At 47.3% G+C, this 10,061-nt stretch overlaps 1 protein-coding gene across 1 annotated transcript; it reads right to left on the bottom strand.

Annotated features, from left to right (window-relative positions):
* Positions 1-279: 279 nt before the first annotated feature.
* Positions 280-2,264, bottom strand: LOC142070888 (uncharacterized). The gene is made up of 2 exons (XM_075124807.1): positions 1,427-2,264; positions 280-838 (listed from the first exon to the last, which is right to left on the bottom strand). The coding sequence occupies exons 1-2, from the start codon at positions 2,007-2,009 to the stop codon at positions 297-299; spliced, it is 1,125 nt and encodes a 374-aa protein (XP_074980908.1). The 5' UTR covers positions 2,010-2,264; the 3' UTR covers positions 280-296.
* Between the last annotated feature and the right edge of the window lie 7,797 nt (positions 2,265-10,061).

The following is a 10,061-nucleotide window of genomic DNA, read 5'->3' as shown; positions in this document are numbered from 1 at the left end:
AACCAGTTTCATGACTGGCCAGGCTACGGTGTGAAAGTTCTGTTTGTTTCTCCTTGATGAAACCCCCCGCCCCTTGGTTCACTCTACTTCCCTGTAAGCTAACCACCCGCTCCTCCTCCCTTCAATCATCGCTTGCAGAGGCAATAAAGTCATTGTTGCTTCACATTCATGCATTCTTTATTCATTCATCACACAAATAGGGGGATGACTACTAAGGTAGCCCAGGAGGGGTGGTGGAGGAGGGAAGGAAAATGCCACACAGCACTTTAAGCACAGCACTTTAAAAGTTTACAACTTTAAAATTTATTGAATGACAGCCTTCTTTTTTTTGGGCAATCCTCTCTGGTGGAGTGGCTGGTTGGCCGGAGGCCCCCCCACTGCGTTCTTGGGCATCTGGGTGTGGAGGCTATGGAACTTGGGGAGGAGGGCGGTTGGTTACAGAGGGGCTGCAGTGGCAGTCTGTGCTCCAGCTGCCTTTGCTGCAGCTCAACCATACACTGGAGCATACTGGTTTGGTCCTGCAGCAGCCTCAGCATTGAATCCTGCCTCCTCTCATCATGCTGTCGCCACATTTGAGCTTCAGCCCTGTCTTCAGCCCGCCACTTACTCTCTTCAGCCCGCCACTTACTCTCTTCAGCCCGCCACCTCTCCTCCCGGTCATTTTGTGCTTTCCTGCACTCTGACATTATTTGCCTCCACGCATTCGTCTGTGCTCTGTCAGTGTGGGAGGACAGCATGAGCTCGGAGAACATTTCATTGCGAGTGCGTTTTTTTTTCTTTCTAAGCTTCACTAGCCTCTGGGAAGGAGAAGATCCTGTGATCATTGAAACACATGCAGCTGGTGGAGAAAAAAAAAGGGACAGCAGTATTTAAAAAGACACATTTTATAAAACAGTGGCTACACTCTTTCAGGGTAAACCTTGCTGTTAAAATTACATACATAGCACATGTGCTTTCGTTACAAGGTCGCATTTTGCCTCCCCCCACCGCGTGACTACCCCCTCAACCTTCTCCCCTCCCTGTGGCTAACAGCGGGGAACATTTCTGTTTAGCCACAGGCAAACAACCCAGCAGGAATGGGCTCCTCTGAGTGTCCCCTGAAGAAAAGCACTCTATTTCAACCAGGTGACCATGAATTATATCTCACTCTCCTGAGGATAACACAGAGAGATAAAGAACGGATGTTGTTTGAATGCCAGCAAACATACACTGCAATGCTTTGTTCTACAATGATTCCCGAGTACGTGTTACTTGCCTGGAGTGGTAAAGTGTCCTACCATGAAGGACGCAATAAGGCTGCCCTCCCCAGAAACCTTTTGCAAAGGCTTTAGGACTACATCTAGGAGAACCGCGAATGCCAGGGCAAAGTAATCCTTTCACATGCTTGCTTTTAAACCATGTATAGTATTTTAAAAGGTACACTCACCAGAGGTCCCTTCTCCGCCTGCTGGGTCCAGGAGGCAGCCTTGGGTGGGTTCGGGGGGTACTGGCTCCAGGTCCAGGGTGAGAAACAGTTCCTGGCTGTCGGGAAAACCGGTTTCTCCACTTGCTTGCTGTGAGCTATCTACAACCTCATCATCATCATCATCTTCTTTGTCCCCAAAACCTGCTTCCGTATTGCCTCCATCTCCATTGAAGGAGTCAAACAACACGGCTGGGGTAGTGGTGGCTGAACCCCCTAAAATGGCATGCAGCTCATCATAGAAGCGGCATGTTTGGGGCTCTGACCTGGAGCGGCCGTTCGCCTCTCTGGTTTTCTGGTAGGCTTGCCTCAGCTCCTTCAGTTTCACGTGGCACTGCTTCGGGTCCCTGTTATGGCCTCTGTCCTTCATGCCCTGGGAGATTTTGACAAAGGTTTTGGCATTTCGAAAACTGGAACGGAGTTCTGATAGCACGGATTCCTCTCCCCAAACAGCAATCAGATCCCGTACCTCCCGTTCGGTCCATGCTGGAGCTCTTTTGCGATTCTGGGACTCCGTCATGGTCACCTGTGCTGATGAGCTCTGCATGGTCACCTGCAGCTTGCCATGCTGGCCAAACAGGAAATGAGATTCAAAAGTTCGCGGTTCTTTTCCTGTCTACCTGGCCAGTGCATCTGAGTTGAGAGTGCTGTCCAGAGCGGTCACAATGGAGCACTCTGGGATAGCTCCCGGAGGCCAATACCATCGAATTGTGTCCACAGTACCCCAAATTCGAGCCGGCAACGTCGATTTAAGCGCTAATCCACTTGTCAGGGGTGGAGTAAGGAAATCAATTTTAAGAGCCCTTTAAGTCAAAAATAAAGGGCTTCATTGTGTGGACGGGTGCAGGTTTACATCGATTTAACACTGCTAAATTCGACCTAAAGTCCTAGTGTAGACCAGGGCTCAGTTTCCTAAGTGACTTTCCCAAGGCAGCTTTTGGCTGGGTTTCCAGTGTCCTGGCCAGCACCCTAACCACTTTCTACCTTCCAGTTCATTCATCAGTGTAAGGTTTAATTGAGATCCTTGAATGAAAGGGACCATACGCATGCAAAGTATTATGATACTCACCCAGAAAATGCCTCTGCTTTTGCTAGTTCCCATATAGCACTATCCTCCAGACAGCACCGACAAACAGATCTGTCCTTTTAATGCTTTCAGCCAATTCTAGCAATGGTTTGGCGTCCAACCTCAAAGAATGGGAAAACTGTGGGCCAAATTCTGTGCTGATTTACTCCCTCTGCAGCTCCATTGACTTGGGGATATGAATAAGAAGGAAGACCACAGTGCAGGAAAGCTCTTAAGCATGTGCTTAACTTTAAGCATGTGAGCAGTCCCACTGAAGTCAAGTTAAAAGTTTAAGCATGTGCTTTGCTGGATCAGGGCCTAAATCAGTGCATATGGTGTCTAGCTTCTTGGTGACTCAAGCATAGAGCTAAGTATGTTGGCACTAGGGCTGTCAAGTGATTAAAAAAATTAACCGCAATTAATCCTGTGATTAATTGTGCTATTAAACAATAATAGAATATCGTTTATTTAAATATTGTTGGATTTTTTTTACATTTTCAAATATATTTGATTACAAATATTTGTACTGTAAAAAGCAAAAGGAATAGTATTTTTCAATTCACCTAATACAAGTACTCTAGTGCAATCTCTTTACCATGAAAGTTGAACTTACAAAAGTAGAATTCTGTACAAAAAATAACTGCATTCAAAAATAAAACAATGTAAAACTCTAGAGCCTACAAGTCCACTAAGTCCTACTTCAGCCAATCGCTCAGACAAACAATGTGATTACAATTTGCAGGAGATAATGCTGCCTGCTTCTTGTTTACAGTGTCACCTGAAAGTGAGAACAGGCGTTCGCCTGGCACTGTTGTAGGTGGTGTCACAAGATATTTACGTGCCAGATGCGCTAAAGATTCATAAGTCCTTCATGTTTCAATCACCATTCCATAGGACATGCGTCCATGCTGATGATAGGTTCTGCTCGATAACGATCCAAGCACAACATATCAATGCATGTTCATTTTCATCATCTGAGTCAGAGACCACCAGCAGAAGGTTGATTTTCTTTTTTGGTGGTTTGGGTTCTCTAGTTTCCACATCGGCATGTTGCTCTTTTAAGACTTCCGAAAGCATGCTCCACACCTCATCCCTCTCAGATTTTGGAAGGCACTTCAGATTCTTAAACCTTGGGTCAAGTGCTATAGCTATTTTTAGAAATCTCACATTGGTAGCTTCTCTGTGAGTTTTGTCAAATCCGTTGTGAAAGGGTTCTTAAAATGAACATGTGCTGGGTCATCATCTGAGACTGCGATAACATGAAATATATGGCAGAATGTGGGTAAAACAGAGCAGGAGACAAACCATTCTCCCCCAAGGAGTTCAGTCACAAATTTAATTAACGCTTTTTTTTTTAAATGAGTATCATCAGCATGGAAGCATGGCCTCTGGAATGGTGCCTGAAGCATGAAGGGGCATACGAATGTTTAACATATCTGGAACATAAATACCTTGCAATGCCAGCTACAAAAGTGCCATGCAAATGCCTGTTCTCACGTTCAGGTAACATTGTAAACAAGAAGCAGGCAGCAGTATCTCCCATAAATGTAAACAAACTTGTTTGTCTTAGTGATTGGCTGAACAAGAAGTACGACTGAGTAGACTTGTAGGCTCTAAAGTTTTACATTGTTTTGTTTTTCCATGCAGTTATGTAACAAAAAAATCTACATTTGTAAGTTCCACTTCCATGATAACGAGATTGCACTACAGTACCTGTATGAGGTGGATTGAAAAAGACTGTTTCTTTTGTTTATCATTTTTACAATGCAAATATTTGTAATCAAAAATAATAATATAAAGTGAGCACTGTACACTTTGTATTCTGTGTCGTAATAAAATCAATATGTTTGAAAATATAGAAAAACATCCAAAAGTATTTAATAAATTTCAATTGGCATTTTATTGTGTAACACTGCGATTAATTTTTTTTAATTGCAATTAATTTTTTTTACTTAATTGCGTGAGTTAACTGTGATTAATTGACAGCCCTCGTTGGGACACATTGTGCACTGACCCTACCAGCTTGAAACAGTGGCAATTCCTGCTCATCCGAGGATTTGGCTGCACTGTGTGAGAGGTATGACTGCAGCATGTGTAGACATACCTGAGCTGGCTTTGCTCTGAGTAGCTTGAATAACAATAGCAGTGAAGCTTTGCAGGCTTGCTGCCCAGGTATGTGCCCAGGATCCTGGGTGGGTTTGCACAGCTAGGTAGGGTAGCTGCCATAAGGAGTGTGCAGTGTAGCCACATGGGCTGCAGTCACACCTCTAATTACAGCATAGACCAAACAAGATAATTCTACATCAGAGACTAATGCTTCCTGTGCTCTGGCACAAAGTTGCTGTGGATTCACCATCATGATGTTGTTCTGCACCATAAAAAGAATTGATGCCTTCTTGTGAACTACAAGCTCTGGTGACAACATCCAGTATGTCATCCGCTAAAGTCCCTAAGCATCTCTTTTCCTTCTTCTCCTCCTCCTTCGGATAATGTTAGCAGGAGGCAATTGTCCTGATCAGAATAAAAGGAATCAGTACATTTGATCTGCACAAACACAAATTCAAAATCACTGCAGGGTTTGCTTCTAGAAGACCATGGTTTATTAATAAGCAGAGATTAAAACCAACCCTGTTATAGTTCTGGCCTTCACAACAAAGCCATAAAATATGAACATTAACTGTCACATGGGCCTTTGCCAAGGTACTTATTTAGAGTAGTGGATGAACAGAGGAAAGAAAGAACGAGAGGGAAGGACAAGTAGGAAGAGTAGTAAGCTTTGTCTCAACAAATTGTGGTTTTAATTCAGACTTCTTTCGAAGGGTGAGATTTTGTTCTTTGCTACGCTGGTGTAAATCAGGGTTAAAACTATTGACGTCAGTGGAATTACTCCAGATTTACTTCAATATAACTGAACAGAATTGGCTCTTTATAACCATATGCCTCGTTAGGGGCCACTTATTCTGTAACTGAATTATAGGATGTCTCGTTCTGGGCAATTGCTGCATAACTTTAGGTCACCTCGGCGCCAACTGGAGCACTAACAAGATACCTAATAACGCAATTGTAAGTGCCTATTGGGAGCTATATTATTATGGTGTATTATTTATGTAGAATCATTGTGCTCTAAATACATAAGACACGGTGCCAGGTTCTGCTTTCATTTACACCAGCGTGACTGAGGAATAGCTATGCAGATTTCCCAAAAGTTGCTCTGCTTTCATGTACTGGATTTGTGTGGCATGGATTGTTTCCAGTCTATGCTCATACGCACGTGGCAGACAGGCATTTCATGTCATCCCATTTCCTCTGTGGACATAGACTGACATTGGGACAGGGCCTGGTTCAAGGATGATTTGCATTCTGCCCCGAAGATGCAAGCTTATATAGGCCTTTGTGAAATTAGCTGAGTAATAGCATTTACAGAACTCACTCTGTACAAAGTTGGAGCCCTCATCTCTCACAGGCAGTAGCCCGTCTCCTGAATATGTGACCCTGCTGCCATGTGTTCTTAAGAGCAACAAGGGCTGGGTTCAAATAGATAGGGATCCTTCTTAAAACAAACTCCACCAGTTTAATTTCCTCCCATGCAATTTCTGGGATCACTAAACTACCTTCCCTGGGTGCCCTTAGTAGGCAATACTTCCTGCTTGGAAGCACTAAGTATGTGTACAAAACAAGAAAAACTTTAGGGCAGAGGTTCTCAAACTGTGGTTCGCGAGCTCCATTCAGGTGGTCCGTGGATAGTTCCCTCTAGGGTGCATGCCTGGGCAGCCACAGGCGAGAGAGAATGAAGGGCCACCCACCTAATTAGTGGAGCCGCGCATGCATGCCTCCACTAATTAGGTGCCTGGACCCTGGAGAAGATGCACATGTAAGATGAGGTGGTGGTCTTGGGGGGAATACGGAGTAGGTGGAAGGAGGCAGTGGGGTGAGAAGAAGGGGTGAGGGGGATTTGGGACATGCAGGGCTGCGACGGCCAGAGAAAGAGGCGACTTTCCCTAGCTCCAGAGCTGCGGCTGCTGGGGAAAGGTCCCCCCGCACCTTCCCAGGCCCAGCTTGGGGGCAGCAGCAGCGCGGGAGAAACCCTCCCTTACTTCCCAGCCCCAGCTCGGGGGCTGCTGTGGCAGGGGAGAGAGGGCACATCCATTGCATTAGAAAGGTAAAACTACTGATATTAAAATATGAGTTGTGTGCTTTTATTTGTAGAACAAAAAATGTTAATTATTAAGGGATTTTTTATATAGCGCTTTTATCCAAAGCGCTTTACAATAGTTAGCTCACGGTACAAACAACATTTAGAAAGATCATTAAGTGGTCCGCCAAGACCCTCAGCAATTTTCAAGTGGTCTGCGCAAAAAAAAGTTTGAGAACCACTGCTTTATGGGGTAAGGGACCACAGCCTCAACTTGGGAAAACCCAGCAGCAAGCTATCTATGTGAATAAGTAAAGCACTCCCCCACAATAACTTTGGCAGTATTCCATTAATCCAGTTCCCCACCCATCAGTGTGACTGTCCAGTAGGAATGTTCCTTTATCATGTCACTTCCCTGTCTGCTAAACCACACTCATGGGTTGGTGTCAGTGGGTGGTGTGGGGCCAGAGTCCCGTCTCCAGTCCTTTGGGAAGTGTTGCCTGGGGCTGTCCTGAAGCTCCCCCACCCAGCCTACTGGCACAACCTACCCCTTCCTAGAAACACGCTTTGTTCAAGACTGCTGCTCTGGGTTGCTAGTACGGCCTTTAACCCCCTAAGTGACATTCAATTGGCAAATTCATAGAGCTGAGCCTACGGGTCTCTTAAAGTGGCTCTGGAGAAAGTCACTTCTTGCAGAATAACTATTTCCATTGCTGTTCAATCCGAGACTTGGCTGAGAGATGTTCAGATGCTGATTTGATGACATTGGTTGTGCCTCAGCACATAACAGGACTAGGGTCGTCAACTTTCTAATCGAACAAAAATGAACACTCTAGCCCCGCCCCATCTACCAGGCCATGCCCCCTTCCCCACCCTTTCCCTGAGACCCTGCCCCCCTCCCTCAGTGGCTCACTCTCCCCCACCCTCACTAACCTTCACTGGGTTGGGGCAGGAAGTTGGGGTGCAGTAGGGGGTGAGGGCTCTATCTAGGGGTGCAGGCTCTGGGGTGGGGCTGGGGATAAGGGTTTGGGGATCAGGAGGGGGCTCCAGACTGGGGGATGGGGCAGAATGTGGGATGGGATTCTGGGCTGGGGCAAGGGGTTGGATGCAGGGGGGGTGAGGGTTCCATCTGGGGGTGCAGGCTCTGTGGTGCAGCTGCAGATGATGGGTTTGGAGTTCAGGAGGGGGCTCTGGGTTTCAGGGGGGCTCAGGGTTGGGGCTTGGGTTTGGGGCACAGGCTTACCTTGGGTGGCTCCCAGTCAGCGGCGCAGCGTGGGGGCCAAGGCAGGCTTCCTGCCTGTCCTCACTCCACTCTGTGCCCCGGAAGCGGCCAGCAGGTCCATCTCCTAGGTGGAGGTGCAGCAGGCAGCTCTGTGCACTGCTCTCCCCCGCAGACACCGCCCCCGCAACTCCCATTGGCCGTGGTTCCTAGCCAATGAGATTGTGGAGCTGGTGCTCGGGCCTGGGGCAGTGCGCAGAGCCCCATCCCCACCTCCCCCCGCCTGGGTGCCGGGTCTGCTGGCCGCTTCCAGGGCACAGTGCAGTTAGGGACTAGCCTGCCTTAGCTGTGCCTCACCGCTGACCAGGCTTTTAATGGCCCAGTCGGTGGTGCTGACTGGAGCCACCAGGGTCCCTTTTCAACCGGGTGTTCCGGTCAAAAACTGGACACCTGGTCACCCTAAACAAGGCAGATCATGAGAAAACTGTCCTCACCTGCCCCATCCAGAAAACCAGAAATGAAAATGCTATTAAAGGAGTACCAAACGTGTGGTGACCCGAACACTGCAGCATCCCTATAAGAATTTAGTGCACCATCAAGCATGTGTTGAGCTCATTGAAGCTCTGGACTTTACTCATTCCAGCCACAAAACTTGGCTCTGGTTGCATCAGCCTGGGGCTGCAAACCCAGTGAAACATTGAAACCTGTAAGTCTCAGCTGGCGTGATTGCAAGAGCACCAGGGGACAAGTCTACTACCTTCAAAGAGCCCTGAGAGTTCCAACAAATAGTCAGCTCGCTACCTGCCTCCTTCCCCCATTATTGCCTTCACTGGCGAGGAGGTAAATAAGGCCCTCTCACTCATGAAAGCCGAGAAATCTGCAGGACCTGATGATGTTTTTCCAGAATTTCTTAAGAACCTCGGAGCCAAGGGACAGAAATAGCCAGCAGCGCTATTCTCCAATAGCCATTCCTCAGGGCTTGTCCCAAGGATGTGGTGGGAGGCTATCGGTATTGCCACTGCCTAGTCCCCGGTTTACAATGATGCCAGGCTAACACTCAGAAGGGGCCACGGTGCCTGGACCATGGCTCCATTTCCCCCCCGCACCGAGGCCCTGCTCCCACTCAACCTTCTCCCCCAAGGCCCTGGCCACTGCTCGCTCCTCTCTGCCCTCTCCCCCTCGTGCAACTGGGGGGAAGAGGTCAAGTGGGGACAGGGCCTCGGAGCACAGGCAGGGCCTCGGGGGGAAGAGGCCGAGTTGGGGCAGGGCCTCAAGATGCAGTGGGGGAAAAGCCACAGTCTGGAAGTCGAGGCCCACAAAAGTTTAATCAGGCCCTGCCACTGCCAAGCCTGGGAAGCCAGCTAGTAATTCCTCATCATATAAGCCTCATTCTCTGCATGTCATACAAGCTCCTGGGGAGAATATTACTGGCAAAGATTACACCACTTGTAGAAGCAATGTTACCAAATGAACAATCAGGTTTCCAACCAGCCCACAGCTGCACTGACCAGGTATTAGCTTTAACAACACACACAGAGGCAGAATTCCTGCAAAAAAACAACACTGGGGCAGCTTTCTTCGATTTATCTGCTGCCTGCGAGGAATGGCCTTCTCCTGAAAGCCAGCAAAATTATTCCCATGCAATGAAATGATAAAATTCTTCTGAGAGGTTCTGACCAAACATAGGTTTCGTGTTGTCTTTGGTGACCAGGTCAGCAGAGCATGCACAGTCAATGATGGCCTACCCCAAGGCTGAGACCTAGCATCAGTCCTGTTTACTATCTACACCAGCCACTTTTCCCAAAGATGAGCATGAAATTTATCTATGCGGATGACATTGCTTTGACCACATAAACACAGGATTTACCTTCCAGAGAACAAATCCTAACTAAGGACCTTAAAATCATGGAAGGGTATACTGGTGGCTAAACCAACCCCTCCTAAGACTGTTGTGTCAGTATTTCATCTAAACAATCAAAAGGCTAGGGCAGAACTGCACATGGCCAGCAAATAAGGCACGATCCTACCCTGAAATATCTTGGTGTGCCATTAGATCAAAGCCTCATATACCACCAGCACTTGAAAAATGTTCATGACAAAATAAAGATGCATGTAAATCTCATCCAGAAAGGAGCAAGAATGATCTGGGAAGCCAGTGCAAAAATCTCTATGGACCGCTTTA

Source organism: Caretta caretta, chromosome 2 (assembly GCF_965140235.1).
Source record: "Caretta caretta isolate rCarCar2 chromosome 2, rCarCar1.hap1, whole genome shotgun sequence".
In the NCBI taxonomy this organism is placed as follows: Eukaryota; Metazoa; Chordata; order Testudines; family Cheloniidae; genus Caretta; species Caretta caretta.
Note: the sequence above shows the minus strand (reverse complement) of the source record. Positions and strands in the feature narration are given on the sequence as shown.